Raw genomic sequence first — 18199 nt, 5'->3', positions numbered from 1 at the left:
AACAGGTCAGTAAGTTTAGATAGTTCACTCAGGAGCTATATTTGTACTATTGACTCCTGTCCTCCTCATAACTGTCTAAAAATCCTTCCTCTTTTATGGAGCTAATACTCCAACAGGGAGGGTTAAATAACCGTGGATTGTGGTGTCTCTCCGCTCCAAAGGTCAAGGCTTGCTATTGGTTCAGCAATGCAAATGAACTGACTTGCTGCTGGTGTGACGGGGCCTCGCCAGTCTCGTTTTGAAGCTGATTTTGTTTCAAGGAAATGCAGCACTTCCAAAACGTGTTAGGACATGAATTATAGTGATTCTGACTATATATTAACCATGTAAAAAAACAACCACAGGTCTTTCTAACATTGAGGTTCAAAGACTGTTATAGACTTATTGACTCCGCAGCTCCACAATACAACTTTATTTCAAGCACAATACAGTCATGTACATACACACACAAAGCTACGGACTGGCCCATAGTGGCTCCTTCACTTGAAAACATTACAAATAAACGTACAGTAGAAATTAGGGATTACAGCATCTCCTTACCACACACCAAAGCATGCATGTGCACATGTGTGAGACACATGGTTCCTCGTGAGTGCCTAGTCAAGCTTTCCTCATGCATTTAATGTGGAAGAGCTTTTTTAAATAAGATTTACAGTACACAGCAGAGGAGCTGAAATGAAATCGAATCATATACAAGGCCTCCTGTTTCCAAAATTTTAATGCAGGGGTTCTAGGAGTTATTCCTCAGCCCCCTTGGGTCCCTCTGAGCAGACGTCAGGGGGCTCAGTGCTAATCGGGTGGGAGATATCCGTCCTCACCGCCAAGGTGTCGAAGGGATAGGGTTTCCCTGGTTTCCGCATCTCAGACCTACAGAAGCCAGGGAGCAATGTGAGCAGCGCTGCCTGAAAGCGCCTAATGCTTTTTTTTTCTCTCTTATTTATTTCTTATTCATTCAATCAATTACAGTCGCACCTTTTTCTGTCTCTCTTTGTTCATTCAGTCGTATGCATGCACTCAAGCACTCTTGACTTTTTTAATGCACACCTTCAGTTCTCACTTTTTTTTTCACGGCCCCCCTCTTTCCTTGCCTTTCTCATTAGCCAGACATTATCACATGCAGGGGTAGTTTCAATGCTCTGAGGGCTTCTAGGATTACCTGCTGCCTTCCTGCATTTATGTCGAAGCACATTACAATCCAGCATCTTAACGCCGTGCTGTTAGATCGCTGTTAATGTGCTTTCGAATCACACAACGAGTTGGATCATGTTTAAACTTACAGGATGAAGCCTTTTGTGGAGAGTTTTTTTTTCCTCCTCTCTGTCCTGTTTTCTCCTTTTTTGCAGCTGTTTGAGGTTTTATGCCCTCTCTGTGTTAGACGTAGAGCGAAAACAACAGTTTGCTGTTTGGGCTGCATGTCTGCTCTGTGTGCCACATTTGCTTCAGTTACAAATCCACAGTGAAAGAGTGATGTGTTATTCTAACCCCAAAATTTGGAATTAGCCTTGGAAAAATGATTTAAAAGCAAGTTTGAAGATGTATTAAACATTATTTTTGTCATTCCATGCCAAAGCCTTAAATGGTTTCAAACATCTTGTCTTCCTCTATCCCCCCTCCCCCCCTCCTCCTTCAGCCGTTGCCCCTTCCTTTTTTTTTGTTGTCCGCTAAACCTGTCACTTTGATGAGTTGTGCGCAATCATCCCAGGGGCCGTTGGGCTTTCACCAGGGCCTCCGTCCTTCCTGGTACAGTGCAGCCTTTGATGTGGTTCCTTCCTTAGCTCCATGCGGGCAGGCCTTGGCTCTGGCTAGCTAAACCCAAACTTAGCTTCTTTAATGCATTTTAACACCACATGTGGACTCATGGTTGAGCTCGTTGGAGGTAAGAAGCCGGACAGTGGCGTTAACGCTGAAAGGTCTTCGTGTTGTCCTGAGCTGACCGGGCACATGGCCACTGTCAGTGTGCCGGTGATGGCCTGTGTAATAACTCGCTGCTGCACCGAGAGCTGGCCCTGCATGTTATGGAGTATGTTTGGGTCCTGGAAACAACAGCAGCGAGATGTTTCTTAGAGGCTGCGGTCTGAAGACAAGGCCACTTTGGTATGTTGTTGATTCCTGGACAATGGAAGCGATATAAATCCAGAATGTTTTTAAATGCCAGCTGCAATAAATGCCAAAAAAAAAAAACATATGCCAGATCACAAATTACAATGTAACACTAACAAATGTGAACTAAACATAACTTCTCGTCAGACAAGAGAAGCACAACACAATACAAAGCACTCTACACAACTTATTAGTCCCAGGTTATTATTATTAGAGACAACTACAAAGCACTAAATGGCTTGGGCTCTGACTGGCCCCGGGGCCAGCTGTGAAAGAGCGCCTCACTACTGCAGATGATTACGGCTCGCTATATGAACTGTGTCCTAATCCTGGTGGACAGCTGAAATTAAAGCCAGGTACGGCTCTCTGCCTTCCCAGCATTCCCTGTGATAAGCCTCCTCCCCTGCTGAGAAGAATCAGTTGTTTGTGCATCCACAAGAGTTTGCAGTCTGTAAAGTTTGGGTATTTCTTTTAGCAAATCAGGGACCAATGATGAAATTTAAAAATGAAGATGACACTCTATAATTCATTTTGATGTGATTGTGCCCAGTATGAGCTTACAATTTGTGTCCTCGGTACTAAAATCAGGCATTGTGTTGTGTTGTGCATTGTATTGTATATGTTTCCTAGCTTTGCAAGCATTGTATGTGCCCTGTAGACTGCTACATAAATCATCTCTTTTATCATCCTTTAATCAAAGACGCAGCAGACGTCTTTTGCTCTAAACTACACATCTTATGATATGATGGGCAGTAGGAAATTAATGCACACTTATCTGACCATATTTATTACATGGAAGCATCTTTTTCAGTTAAGAAATATTTTCTGTGTTCTTCAGACCGGCCGACAAACATGTAACAAAAAACAAAACGAAACACAGAAGCTGGTTAATGCATTTTTAATGGTGCCTTCATTTATGTGCAGGTTGAGCTAATTCTAAGGCAGGTAGTCGTATATTCTAAAATGAACATACTTAGTCGAGGATGTATTGACCCGGACAGTTCCTCCCCCTCTGACGTTTGAAAGAAACCACAGTCACCCAGGGCTTTTGTTGCCTTGGGTGGGGATGTAACAGTATAGAGGAAAGAGCATTTTAAAGTAGTTATTAAACTTAAGTCGAGAAGAGCCGCCAACACATCTGAACAGTAATCTATAATTTAAATAAACTGAGTAAAGAACGGGTGCGGCCTTATTAAAGAATTATGTGGTCGAATTTCAGATAATTAAAGACTGTTTACTGTCTCTGTAAGGAGGGTTGTTGAAAGCCTACTTTGGGCATTTAATTTCTAAAACGGACTTTATATAATTAATGTTCTGCCTAATGCTCTATTAAATATTGTTTAATCTTTATGTTGTAGCGTTTGTTAATTGTCTCAAAATGTTATCCGGAGATGAGCTCATTTAACAGCGTCCCATAGTGAGGAATGAGCAAACAACAGGCTTAGCAGGTTCATCCAGGATGCTGAGCCAAGAAAGCTTTGATTAAAGGGTCCAAGACCCTAAATTATTCAAAAGCAGTTGTGTTGGCCTTCATTTTTAAACTGCTCTTTCCAGTTGGTTTCCAGTGTAAGCTAGGCTACCAGCATATCTGCAACCTATGCTTTTGTAAAAGTGACTTTACAGTGCAGGTGAAATTATATGAATTATAATGTGACATGTAGAGTGTGAGGAAGGGGCTTTGAAGCTAAATTGAACGCGGCCCTCTTGAACATTTAATGAAGTTAGCGCACAGTCACCTCAGCGCGTGGAAGAGATGTGGAAGTGTGGTGAATGTTATCTAGCCTACATAGATTGTTAGGTTTAATTGTTATTTATCGAACATTGATTGGTAATATTGATGCTACCGCTTGTTTCGGTTCTTCCTGTCGCCTCGTGCATGTTGCGGTGACGCGCGTGAGTGGTCGGCTACCTCGGCGCGTGCCAGCGTCGCGGCAGCGAGCGGGTTAAAGCAGGACGGTGTGGCCGTCCTATCAGTGCGCTACGGGGCAGTCCCAGCCCACCGCCTCCTGCCTCCTGCCGCCGTCCCTCCGGAGAGAGCAGGCGACCGGGGCTGCTGGATGTGTGGCTGTTTGTCATTCTGGCAGGACGCACTCCCACGAGAAACGGCCCGCTCTCTCTCAAAACTTGTTGCCTTTTCGGGGTGTGTTGTTTGTTTAGCAGCGCCTGCGGATATTTGAACTAAAACCGGAGGATTTTTTTTCTCTTTCTCGGCGGTGACGAGGCGCCGCGTGCTGCAGATCCCACCGGCGACAACAGGCGCAAAGCACCGGGGACACAAAACACGGTACGATACTGTGGCCGCTCGCATGTTTGTACGTTTTCTCCAGACTTCTGAAAGTCCGTGAGTTACGGCCGCACTACGCGTCAGTGTGTTGGGAAGCAGAGACGGTCAGGATGTGGGAGTTGTGTGCAGTTTGAGTCCATGCGTCTCTGTTGTTGAGCGTCAGTGTGTCTGTCCAAGAGCTTTGGCTGGAAGCAGAGTAGACGGATCTCTTTTTCCCTTCAGCGTTGTCTGGATGGGCTGATGTTAGTACCCTGAAAAGAAGCGTGTACTATTCTCTCAAATGTTAACGGTAAATGGGCAGATGATTTATCATCTGAAGGCAATCAGCCACCAGCAGACTCAAAGACAGCTTGCTGTGAGTAAAAATCATTTTTTTTCCTCAAAAGATTATTAACATAGCTGTCAAACGCTTGTCCCTGCTTGCCTTGTCACCCCTGTCCATTACAGTCACCCAGTTTGGTATGGTTGCCTTAATGTAAAGCCATCATTTAGATGGATGCCAGATATTAAAAAGCAGCCAGACTAAACTGAAATGAGTTTATCATCCACAACATCCCAGAAACTGACAGAGGAATAAATTCATCAACTGGATTCTCATGTCTTCAATGTTTTGCCGACAGTCTGAATGACTCCTGCTGGGAAGAGTTTCTACATTAACTGTCACAGTGACGGCCTTTAAAGTAGATCATATACGTTCGTGCCATCCTAATGATTGTTCTACACCTGGATTGATGGAATGTAAAAGCCGCCGGTTGACTCGCCGTGTTCGCCCAGTTTACCTCGGGACTCGGAGCTGTAGCCCTGAGCCAGCGCCGTCAAATGTTTAACAGCCCAGCTGTGGAAAAGTACCCAGAGGGGGTCAAATATGTCCGAAATCTCGCCTGACAGCCAGAAACATGTCAAAGAGTATGTGTCCTAAAGCCACATCTCGCATGCGAGTACGTAGCAGGGACCACTGTGCCTGTTGTTGTCCTTATTATTATTATTATTATTATTATTATTATTCGAAGCAATGTGGTTATTAACCGTCTCTTGACTGATTCCTGGTAATTGCTGCCTATTAGCTTTAATTAAAGGGATTCAGGACGCCTTTCCTTGTGTTGTATAGCTGTCTGTCGCCCAAGGTCTCTCCATCTCTCTCACACCCCATAATCAAGAACTTTACATGAAAGACGGCAGAAGAGGCGCTTCGTCATCACCTGCGTTATTCCAAACCGCTGGCCCTGGGAAGGATTGCTTCTGTTGGTTTTTGGTTGACTTTCTTGGTTATTTTAAAGGTTGCACACACTCAATAATTCCTCTTACCAAAGAATCAAACAGGGGTTTGAGGGCGCCTGAGCGTAGCTGTCCTTACTGGCATAAGTGATCCCTTAAAGCTGCAGGTTTTATAGTAAAAATGAGGAAGGGAAATGGCACTTCATCGCTTTTTGGACCCGCAGAGTTTGACCCGCTTGATTAAGTGAGCCTGTGTTTAGGATTCAAGGTCACTTGATTTCGTTCTTCCTTTAAATAAAACTTCAAAGTGGCTCAAAGACTCACGGTTTGCATGCATTATGATGTGAGGCTGAATTGTGACATCATTCCCTCTTGCTGTAGTGGATTTAAAGGAACGTGTGCTTCCCCTCTGCCTTAAAGTTTTTCTCTGCGTCACTAAAGTGCTGTTGAGATGTAGCACATGTGAAACAAACCAGAGGATGAGTAAAAAAAATCATCCTAATTCCACCACTTCATGCACTGCTTCTTCATCCCTTATTTTCTGTTACTGCCAGGGTCCGCTTGCTGCACAGCTAATGTTCTTTAAAGCAGTTGTTTTGGCTTCTCTTTGATCAGCAACGCCACCTGAGCTGCCTTCATAAATCGATGGAGAGGTGGGAGCTCTTTTTGAGCCGTATTCCAGTGGTTCATGGTGCTGCTCGGTCCAGCTGTCAGCTTTCATTTTGAAGAGAGACACAAGACCCTGCTTGTGTCCGCACAGTCTGCCCCAGATGTCTCACCTGCCTGTCAATGCTCTGGCGCACACACACGCACCCTCATGCGCACACACGAAGCTGAAGCTAAATTCCTTTAGACGCAAACAGCAGAAAACACGCTCGGTTGCGCCTCGTTCGCTAGACACGTCTTTTATTTTATCCGAGATCTGCATTAAACTTTCGCGTTTCCATCCAGCCTCTTGAAGTCATTACAGGCTGACAGCTGTGGGAGCCAGACTAATGACTTCATCTGGGTTTCCCTCAGTCCTCTGCTATTCTGAGCTCCTCGGGCTCCGGAGTTATTCTTCCTCGCGGCCCCGTCCTCCCAGCCACCCCTGACCCGTCGGGGCCATTGCGCTCATGTTTCACCGCTCACTCATGTTGAGGTGTCACAGAGCGCATTGGTCACATACGCCGCGTGTCTTTCGCTCAGTGTCGGATGGGAAAAACAGGCCAGTGTGATGTATCACTTGGCGCTCGAACGCAAGCACATCCATTTTGCGGTGAAATATTTTTGTGGGGTCATGGTGTGGGTGAAAGGAAAACTTGTGTGTGTGCGTGCATAGGTTGTGATGGTGAAAAAAACAGTTATGGCAAAACTCAAGGTATGTATTTAAGAAATTTAGGTATTCCAGACTAAACTTAAGATTTCAAGTTCTTTAAAAATGTAGAACAAATCAGAGAGATGAGATCAAAGTGACGTTGAGTGGGCATTGTGACAGTACAGAGGAATCATATTTTACAGGATATGGGTGCATTATTAAGCACTACAGTAATCAGTTTAGGTCTGCAGCATCTGAAACATGTTCCACGTCACCAGCCTCCGCTTCAGGGCTTATCAGTTGATGGCACAGATAGCAGAGTCTTGGCTCTGTCTTCATGCGTCGAGAGAGAGAGGAGTTATTCGCAGTGCGTGCTGATGCCAAGTGAAAGATGTGACATGTAGAGGTTCAACACAGGGGAATTAGAAAAAGTTCCCTGACATGTTTACAATGTCAGACCAATCCTGCAACTTACCTTAAACATCTTGACTGGTTTGTTCCAAGTTGTATAGCTGTTTTAACTTCATCCATTTATCATATTAGAGCTTAAACAATTAGCTATACAAGTTTTTATATCTCATGGGCATTTTTCAGTATTTTTTTTAAAGTTTTCATATAGTGATAGTAACTGAAAATAATAAGCGACAGATAAATTGATGATTAAAATAAATGTTTCATGTGGATTACTAAACAAATGATCAGAAAGTGAGAATTAGACTGTCGGGTTGTAATCATAATCAGTGTTTGGGTCTTTTTAACCTTTATTCATAGTGACAGTAGAGACGTGAAACACTCGCGAAGCTGAAGCTGCATGAGTTTCACTGTTTTTATTGTAAAAACTGTAAAAGTTAAAACCTATTATCAAAATAATTACCAAGTTTGATTAATGAACTAAATGCTTCAGCGTTAGTTTGCCTTTCAGATACTTTTTTCATAACCTACACAACTTGTTGTCTTAAAGAAACACACCCTTAAAGAAACACACCCTTGTTCCATCTTTGTCTCACTCTTTCTCTGTCTCACACACACACACACACACACACACACACACACACACACACACTACAGCCTTATAGTAGGATTAGTTCACTCCTGTCATCTTTCTTTCCACCGTGGGCTTGTTTCTGGGGCTCTGTTCCAGCAGCACAGCCCACCTCGACCCTGCATTACCTGTGAAACACAGCTCAACCATGTTTGAAGTGTGTCAAGTATATCAAGGCATAAAGCCGCAGACACTTTTTTTTTTTTTTTTTTGCTTTTTTCCCGCCGCTCACTCCCTTCCCCCCCGCTTTGCTAAAATACCCCACAGAATCACATTTACACATTGCGGTCTCCTGTGAGTGTTTTGTAATTTAAGCCGAAGCATATATAGGGGCTGAAACTGTAGCATAACGTGAACCTTCTGTTTTTTCTCACTCTGTTGGAACCATTTTTTTAGCCTCCTAATGCAGGACTGTCTCATGCTTTGTAATCTATACAAACACTGAAGATTTACGCCGGGTCTCATCCACGCTCCGTAAATCATATTGATCTGGAAACTATTTGATGTGACTGTTGTGACTCCAGTGAGATGATAGAAAATTAGCGCCGTTTGCCAAATATTTCAGTGGTGATTCAGTTAATCATCAAAAAACTCCTCCCTATCTGACTCTAACAGGGAGGCGCCTGTGTTGTTTTTCTTTGTTTTGCAAGATAACCTTGGCATTTTGTTCTGCAGTTTCAGCACTGCTTTTCATTTCCACTTTCATCATTTACCTTTACGTGATCTATTTGTGAAGCTTTTAAACTCACAGTACGGGTTGAAAATTAGAATTGAACAGCTGAAATGAACAGGGGTCAACATGTTTTATCTGCACCAAGATAGAAGTCTTTGCTCTTCACACACAGTGACAAAGATAAATTCGAGCCTTGATGATGCTTCTCTGTTAAGCTTGATTGGCAAACTGGACTCTGGAGAATGGGATCGTCATTACGTCTGTGTTAAGTCCACACTGCGCGTCAAATATCCATCATCATGTGTCGAGAAATCAGAGTTTAAAATGCTACTTCTGAGAGGTTAAGGAGGTTAGTTTTTATATGAATGTTTTTGCATCTATAGTGCCATTAGTGTGTTTCCTTAGTTTGCGAAACAACTTAATTTTTTTTACATTTTTTTGGCTGAGTGTGCGCTTATCCTGGAACTCAGCTTTCAGCCCTCTCATTTTTCTCACCCGCTTGGCGCCACTCATTCTGAATGGAAACGGCTCTCCTGCTCAGTCTCTGAGGGTTTGTTGTTGGGGCTTTTTATGAGACTGTCCAGTCTAAAATAACAGACATCCCTGTTGTATTACATTCAAACTCAGTTGTTCATTTTACTGAGATACCAGATGAACAGATCACACGTGCACAGCATCTTACCGTCATTTTAGCTGGATGTGGTGCTGTGATCCTCTGTGTCCTGTCCAGCGGTATGGGAATAGGATCGCTGATTATTTGTTCTGCTCCCTTCAATTAGTTATTATCAGATTAGTAATTGCCTGAATTCATTCATAATATCCTTTTTTTGCTAATCCATACAAAAGCCAGTATGTGTAAAAACAACTAGTTGTGCTTTTGATTTTTGGACTATTTCTTGCCAGGAAGCAGTGATTACCTGGAGTCTCTGCTGGTTGCATGGTAACCTCACGGTGACGATAAGACTCCAGACGGCCTCTTGGCCAAGAAATAATCCAGCACATAACTCCACATTTAAACCACAGAACTTTGGTTTTGTATAGATTAAAAAAGAAGAAGAACTTTTTCACCTTCGGCCTCAGCAAAGCTAGCTGTTTCCCCCTGCCTCCAGTCACTATGCTAAGCTAAGCTAATTCTGTAGCTTCTTGTTCAGTGGACAAAGCAGAGATTGGTGTTTAATGGCGAAACATTTTCCAAAATGTTCAACTGTTCTTTTAACATGAAAGCAGGAAGACAACTCTTAAACGCAGGGCTTTGCTTTGACAGTGCTTTATAAATCCAATAGTGCAAGAAGATTTTTGTTTTAGTATTATTAGACTCACAGCTCACATTGATTGCCCTCCTGTAGCATTTAACCTACTTAAACAGAACCTAAACCTCTCTGTCTGTTGTCTTCTTGTCCCTCAGAGGAGTGACAGTGTCCTTACCAGGCCCGCTGGGAGAGGACCATGGCCTTGAGCGATGCAAGTGGTGACCCTCTGGCCCTCAGCAACGGAGGGCACCATCCTCTGGGTGCCAACGGAAGTGCCCCTTCAAACATCAGCACGCCAGTCAGCGGCGGCAAGGACCCTCTCACAGCTGCATCCGGTGGCGACTGCCCTGCAGCAGACGGAGAAGATGACACAGTGAAGGACGCAGAGTGTAAAGTTCAGCAGAAGCAGCAGAGGTCTCATGTTGTCCAGAGAACGAACAGGCCGAGCCAAAACGGTGGCGTGGTCAAGCAGAACGGCTCCCTGAGGAACCTTCAACCATCCTCCGCTGCCTCTTCCTCCCCCGCCGTCATCGATTCCCAGAGGCTGACCAAACACCACCTTCCCTCCACCCTCTCCCCGTCCTCTTCCTGCCCTCCTCTCCAGCCCCCGCCGCTCTGCTGCCAGCACTGTCACTTCCACTCCACCCTGTGCTGCCCCTGCGGACAGCCGGAGTGCCCGCTCTTCCAGGGTCCGGGCCCAGGCCCAGGGCCCGGCTCCGTCCCCAACCCTGGGACCGCTTCATCCTGCCCGTGCTGCCTCTCTGCCTGCACGTACGCTCACCCCCATCCACATTCGCCTCACCAGTCCTCCCTTCTCTGTCTCCATCAACACCACCACCAGCGCTGGCAGGAGCACCTCCAGAACCAGACTCCTGGAATCAGGTATGTGGGAGAGAAGTGCTTCACAGGGTTCTCAGAGATCTCACTTATTATTACTCTGTGTGCCAAACATGGTGTGCTTTGGCATAGCATTCTGGTATTTCCCTGATCTGAAATGTTCAACTAATTTAGCTGAGTAAGAGTCTAAGACAACATTTTTGTCTTAGTGTGCGTCCATTAGTACTTCCTGTGTTTCTTTGTGTTTGCTTGTATGTGTGCAGCAGATTGTGTATGCATTGCCCAAACTGAGCAACAGAGGGTCTCTCGTAGCCCTCCAGCCCCCCCATAACCCACTCTGTGCCCTCATGCTTGATAGCGTGTCACATCCATGTTTAGGGATCGCGTTAGGTCTGGAATGCAGCAGTGGTTACGGATGTTAGGGACCATGCAGGAATGTTATTTCACCAACAGTTTCCTCCGAATACAGGCCTGTCATGGTATGACACCAACAATAGTTACAGGAGTTGCACCACCATGTTGGAAGAATTACAACAAATGAACGTTTGCCACTGTCACTGACTGATGCTACTCAGTAATGAGCCCTTTGCCCCTTCAGGCAAATACAAGAGTTGTGGTTTTGGGACTACATGAATGAACTTTTCTACTTTTGCCTTTCAAACTCCTCATAGTAGGTTTTCCCTGGAAAAATAGAGCAAGAGGCCATGAGACGGCAACAACCATTAGTTTTTTTTTTCGTTTTCTAGCAGACAAAAAACAAATGCTACCACACAGGTACCACCCACACTAGGGCTTGGTATTGTCCAAGATTTTTTGATAATGGTCCCAATTGGGTACTTTTTTCAATTCTTTTTTTTTCAAGTCCTCACTTTGAGGACTATAAACTTCTTTTTTTTAAAAAACAAATAATTGAATCCTCACAATACATCACTGTTTATTTTTACCCATAAAAAACTACATAAAATCCAGTAAAATTACGACTTAAGTCAGGAAATAACAGATAAATGATCAAGTAGACTAAGAATCTGACCAAGCGTGCGTACCAGCTGTTGGTACTTTTGCTACTCAGATGTCCCTCCTACACATTTTGGTTTCTGCTCACAAAGTAAAGCCTTAATACCCAGATCTGACCCCTGACTGTGAGGCTGTCTCTAGCAGCAGGAGTGCAAAAAGAGCACACAGGCATGTGCTTATTCCAAAACTGTTGCCAAAATCAAAAAAATGAAGAACGTGAGTATGTCTGTTTGAGAAAATACAAACCATAATAAGCTGTGAAGGCTTTGCTGCACCATAGCACGCATGCTGTGTCTCAACTGGAAGACTAACACTTTACAAGATGCAGTTCAAATGATGTTGAATCTCTCACCTTGAAGGTTTCTGCAGACAGGTGAACCTTCTCTATGTGAAGACGCGAAGCAGAACTGTGACACAGTTTTTCGGCCGATAGTTGACACCTTCAGATGAAATCAGGCACACTCGTGTACGTATACACACGTGGCGACCATGCTTTCGCTCTTCGAACAGAATGTTAGCATTGAGTCATTTGTTGGTAAACTCCTTTTCAGTTCCTCAAGTGATCCATATATAGTGAGTCAGTTCTTTCCCTTTTACTCCAAAACCACAGGCCTCCCACCGCATTATAACTGGAACCATTTAATGCCTTGCACGATCATTTGCATAATCCTATATTTACCATCTCCACAGAGAAGGGTAGGCAGGAGGTGAAAACTCTGCAGAAGTAATTATTTGCTCATGTCAGCTCCTTTTTACGGCAGCAGCTCGTTGTGGGGAATCCGATTTGCGTGAGGCTTTATTTCGTCGTACTTCCCGACGTGGAATTTTCCTCACTCAAATGAAGTTGGATCTCCCCTCATCATTTTCATTAGCGTGCGGGACGTTGTGGGTGGCGATGAAAGATGAGGTTTGTGCAGCCACAGTGGGGAAGTACAACCAAACCTGGTGTGCACAAACTAAACCCTGGGTGGGCAGAGAGAGAGGCCAAACAAGATTGTGTTGCAGGCATTTAGATGCGTTCACTGGCATCTGTGGGTTTTTCTGCTCCCTGCTACTTTCATTTTTTTTCTCTCTCTTAGTTTTTCCTCTCACTCTATTAACACACACTTTCTTCATGTCTGCCTCCCTCTCTGTCCCTCCCTCCTCCGTCTCTTGTTCCACATCAGAATGGAGAGCAGATGTGGCGTAGGACGTATGCGTCTCTAATGTTGAACCACGCTCTTATTTACCAAACAGGTCCCTCTTGTTCAGCGATGACAGGTTTGAATTACAGGCCCAGGGTTTGTTCCAAGTCTGCATCCCCAACTCCCCCCTTTCCTGTACACTGGTGTTTTGTGTGTGTTTGTGTGTGTGTCAGATGGTGAGATTAGCCGTAAAAAACGATGGACCCGTCTCGGCCATATAGTTTTGCCCTGAACCCAGACGTTAACAAAACCTTCAGACCTTGTCTCCCTTTCCCTCCAGTCCTCCATCCCGGTGCTGAGAGCTGCTGGAGTTTGGTGGTAGTTAAATATAAGACACACACACACACACAGTCTCACACATGGACATAAACCAGGATACATAATATTCTTAATACCCTCGATAATTTGAGGGTATGGAGTCAGACAAGATGGTGTCAGATATCAGTTTGATCTGCCTCAGGGCTGTGATCTGACAGATTAGCCGAGGGATTACATCTGTGATCACTGCACACTTGTGTCTCACACACACACACACACACACTCTCTCTCTCTCTCTCTCACTCACACACTCATAAGTTGTAACATTAGCTCTTTAGGGAGACCTTTTTATGTGGGTTTCACAACAGGGGATTTTTATGCCCCTGTTCTCAGCTTCACAAAACATTAATCCATTTACCAAGATTAGCCCGTGCTTTGCTTGCTAATGTTTCTATTTTGAGAACGATCAAAAGCCTTTGGGTCTTTATCCATGTATGAAATAAACCAAACCTTTGGTAGAGGCGAGGCGCAGCTAAGCAGTTTCTACAGAGTGGCTAAAAACACAGATTCAGCCATCCATCCTTTATCTATCTCTTTTTTTCTTTCTGGGTCTGTTTAAAGTATTAAGACCATGTCTGTGTCTCCGCTGTAAGATTATCTCTCACAGCCATTTTATGTGTATTATTTAAGATCGGACAGAAACAGTGTGTCCTTGGGATGTCAGCTGTTTGGCCCGGGTCAGCTCAGTGTGTGCCAGCAGGTTTAAAGGCTTCTGGTGAAAGCCTTTAAGCCACAGCGCAGGGGAAATACCATTTCTCCAGTGCTGTGGCCGCTTCTTTGAGAAGTTGTGCCAGTGAATGTGTTGGACTGGATTTTACCTTGTATGTTTCCTTTTTACGCTTGAGCATGTGTGTTAAAGGCTGCTGAAATAACAAAAGTACTTGTTAAACTTTGGCGTCCACAAATGCATGAGATTTTTAGTTTTCTGTCGGTGCTGTGGAGCTAAGGCCCGAGCATGCAGTCAGAAAGTGTTAATCTGTAGTTAAGTGTGCACACGTAGACCGGAGCTCCAGTTTCAAGTGCACTCTTATGGCAGATGCAGTCCTGAATGAGAATGTGTCAGGAGAGAATGAGCATAACACAGAGTATGCTGTAGCTTCAGGGCACCTGAGCTTCAACTAACCTCCCTCTGATGACCCTGCAACAGCCACCAAACAGCTCACTGACACTCAACCATCCGGGGTCACGTCGCATATTTAACCCCCCACCCCGCTCACGCTCTGCTCTCCTGGAGCTAAATGTTTCTGCCCTCCTCGTAGATACCTCTCGCAACAGCTCTTGTTGTTTATGGCAACCACAAGTTTGGTTTAGATTCATGCCTTGTCAGATAGCAAGAATTCCTGTCTCTCACTCCCTCCGACGAAGTCTCAGGAAAGGTCAGCTTTTATTATCTTGAGCAAGTTTGAATTTTGTAGTATTTGTAGGCGCCAGGTGGTTTGGTTGCTATGACACATGGAGAAACTGTATGAAAACATAAAGTGTGGAGCAGTTCATCGCGTGTTATTTAGCAGCTTTTTATCAGTAGGATGGATGAACCATGTCTGTGTGCACAGTTCTGAGCGTCATGACCTTTGCGGCCATTTGTTCGCTGCTCTTATTAAATCCCACATTTTCTTACTCTTATCTCCTTCTTTTTGCCTCCTCCATCTCTTGCTCTCTGTCAGACAGCTGCAAGCCTCAGTCAGCGAGGCTTTGTCTGAAAGCGATCCGTGTGCTCTGTATTTCAGGGTGTCAGCTTGACAAGGCTTTGCGCATTATCAAGAATAACAACTGTTTGCAAGGCCCGTGGGTCGTCCAAATAGAACAGATCCAAATATGGCCCGCTGGTGCTTTATGGTGATCTATGCAGCTTCTCTTCAGAGCAGCATTTCCACTGTAGACCTGGATGGATACCTACAACAAAATCTGTGGGTCAACCTTTAGGTACAGTATATTCAGGCAAGGTTTGCTGGGAAAAATCTTCAGGTTAGCATGTCAATCAGTCCATTATTGGGTTTGAATCAAGGGGAAAATGCCCATTATGATTAGACTGTTTCACCTCTCGCCAGTACAAAGCAATTTACAGTGTTCCTTCAGAAGTATCATTAAAAAAGTGTAGTAAAGTTAATTGGGAATAATGACATTAAAGCGAATGTAGGTAATGTGTTTTAGAAGCATTTTTTGTTTTATTTATTGAAATTATTTTACAAGTAAATGAATCATATGCTCTGACAAGAAAAAAATCAGCGGCTGTTGCAGGCCTGTAATAAGACCATCCAATCATTTCATTTGGCGATGAAATGATTGGATGGTCTGCCTGCTTTTCTACCTTCGTACCTGCCACTCTGACCGTGCACGTTCATTCCTCCTCGCGTTCTTAAGTCTCCAGAAAAATGAGGAAAACCTCAAGAACCTTAAAAGATGATCAAGGACACCTGTGATGATACAGAGCGAGCACAGGCACACATATTAGAGATGCTTATTATGACAGATGAACACACACAAACACACAGATTCGGTTAAAGGCTCTACACTCTGAGTGTGAAGCTGGTATTTTTTCCACCTACTCTCAATGTGTCACACACACACACACACACACACGCTCAGACACCTACACATCATCTCTGCAGCGCCTCAGGCAGTGAAAGTTTGCTGTGTTGAACAGTGTTTTCACCTCATGCATACCTCTGCACAGGACCAACAGAAGCAGGTCAGAAAGAGCTTTTCTTCCCTCGGGGGGGAAACCGTTCATCACCTGCTTTGACGCCTAAAAATACTTTTACACTCACATTGTAGGCATTTAGCCGAGTCCTTCACAGCACATTATGAGTGCAGCAGTAGAATAAGCTACGATCTGTCAGTGAATGCTAAAAGATCAAAGAAAGTGCAAGGAAAAGGAATAAGAGAACAGGGCTAAGAGCTGTTCTTATTCTGTTGATGAAAAAGATATTAAAGTATAAGGCAAGGTTTTGTGCGAGGAAGGGCGTTCACTTCTCAGAGAGACACCTCTGCTAGTTGTAAAATGGTGATGATAAGTGACCCTTAGGGCCCTTTCACGCTCACAGTTAATTTGCAATGACAGAAACTAGCAATCTGGGTCTTTTAAAAGCCTGCAGGCTTCCTTTTTTCTGTTGTTTCTCACTTTTTTATACACAAAGCATTCAGTTAATAGCCCGCAGTACACGCTGTTAAACTCAGCTGAAATCAGAAGATTGCATCTGGAAAAAAAGAGCGTGCTCGTATTTTGTGCTTCCTGGCGCTTGTGTGGAGGCTTTGTGATGGATGGGTGAGATTTACTAACATCCTCTCTAATCCTCCCTGTACTGTAGGGGAACACGTAGAGCTAAAAGGTTAGCCCGGGATAAATGATGATGATGTATGCTGACATTTTCAGTGATATACATGCGTTGCTTTGCTGTTGTTTTTAGGAATAGTTTGATACGTTGTCTGTATGTTGGTTTAAAGGGAACTTTGACAAGCATGTGGCTGCTCTCCCGTTTGCAGAGACTTGTTGGGTTTTTTTTTTGGCTTATGTGGGGAAAGTTGAGTGGTATTAACATGTCATGTACTGGTTAGTGATTTTAATGCCGTCCACTTCTCTCCCTCTGCTCCATAATTGAAGTCTGGTCTGGAGAGACAGCTTGTGTTTTATAGTCTATACTGTTATTGAGTAACTTCAGCTCAGCTCACATTTTGAGCTCTGCGGGATCATGTAAGTAGACTGTGGTCTGTGGTATCATGGCAGAAAAGCCATTATGAGAGTGAACTCAGCTGAACTGATGGCTCATGTATTTAATACCAGCTCATTCATTCAAGCTCTTCATTCAATTTATGCTGTATATGCCTATTAATAATAATAGTGTGCAAATTTACATCCAAATAATTGATACAATTAATAAACGTATGTATCGCATCCCAAAATATATTAAAAGCAATGCTATTAAATGTAAAAAAAAAAGGGTTTTAATTGTTAAGTTGGCATCACAACATTTCTCGACATGTGACTGAAGCCATTTTTTTAACAAGTGGGACGGAGTGAAAGGATGAAGCCGTTGTTACGAAGCAGTCTTTGTATATTTAGCACACTTTTCTGACTCATCTTTTTTTGCCAGCTTTCCACTGCGCGGTACGGCTCGGCTCAGCCCGACTCGCTCTTTCTGGGTTTCCCATTGTCAAAAACGGTTGATAGTACTTTTGGTATCTCCTCAGTTTAGGTTCCAAGTGAGCTGAGCCGATACTAAACTACGGCTGTTAAAATTGGCCAAAAATGACTTTGGATTATTCAAGACAGATTGACAAGATCAGATGGTTATGTGTCTGACAACGTTATGGAAAGCATCCCTGCAGAGATACCTTTTTTTCTTTTTTAATAGAGTAGCATCTGTTTTGTTTAACCAGAAACAGCCACTCTCACCAAAGCCACCAGACTGCATTTACAGAAACAGTGATTTTATCATCATAAGACAAACTTCAGTCAAATGCAACTAGGACAAAACATAAGTCACCAAAACCTTCATGCTTCACCTTTTCACTGTTCCAAACAATCATCACAGACTCTGGTTTGGTTGAAATAATCTCTTCATTCAGAGAATCAGGAGCAGAGAGAAAGAGCGAGAGGACATCAGAGAAACAGTGAGGAAAACGCTGTGAAGAGCTGGAATAGTATCACCAGACATCATGACCGGAGAAACCTAAATATGTTTGACTCCACAGTCGAAATAAAGACGGTAATTACTGGACTCAGGAACTGCTTTGTGACTCCTATCCAATCAAATATTAATTTTCACATTTGAAGCCGATGTCACGTCAGCTTCACCAGAGTCGCTATGATCAGCTAAGAATCCCGCTTCCACTGAGGGGGAACCAGCTGCAGTGGAAAACAACATTGAGAAAAATACCTGGTACCAAAAGCGTTTCTAACAGAGCCGAGCCATACCATGCAGTGGAACCACGGCTTCAGACTGTTCCTCTTCACAGAACTGTTGTCCTGCTGTCTCTGCCCTCTG

General features: G+C 43.9%; 1 protein-coding gene across 3 annotated transcripts in view; it reads left to right on the top strand.

Moving 5' to 3' along the window:
* Nucleotides 1-18199, top strand: part of disp1 (dispatched homolog 1 (Drosophila)) — a 78539-nt gene that overhangs the window by 42877 nt on the left and 17463 nt on the right. For all 3 annotated transcript variants that reach the window (XM_041958534.1, XM_041958533.1, XM_041958535.1), the window contains exon 4: nt 10017-10743. In XM_041958534.1, the coding sequence (XP_041814468.1) occupies nt 10058-10743 (686 nt within the window). In that variant the 5' untranslated portion in view covers nt 10017-10057. The remainder of the gene's footprint in view (nt 1-10016; nt 10744-18199) is intronic.

This window comes from Chelmon rostratus, chromosome 18 (genome assembly GCF_017976325.1).
Source record: "Chelmon rostratus isolate fCheRos1 chromosome 18, fCheRos1.pri, whole genome shotgun sequence".
Taxonomy (NCBI): domain Eukaryota; kingdom Metazoa; phylum Chordata; class Actinopteri; order Chaetodontiformes; family Chaetodontidae; genus Chelmon; species Chelmon rostratus.
Note: the sequence above shows the minus strand (reverse complement) of the source record. Positions and strands in the feature narration are given on the sequence as shown.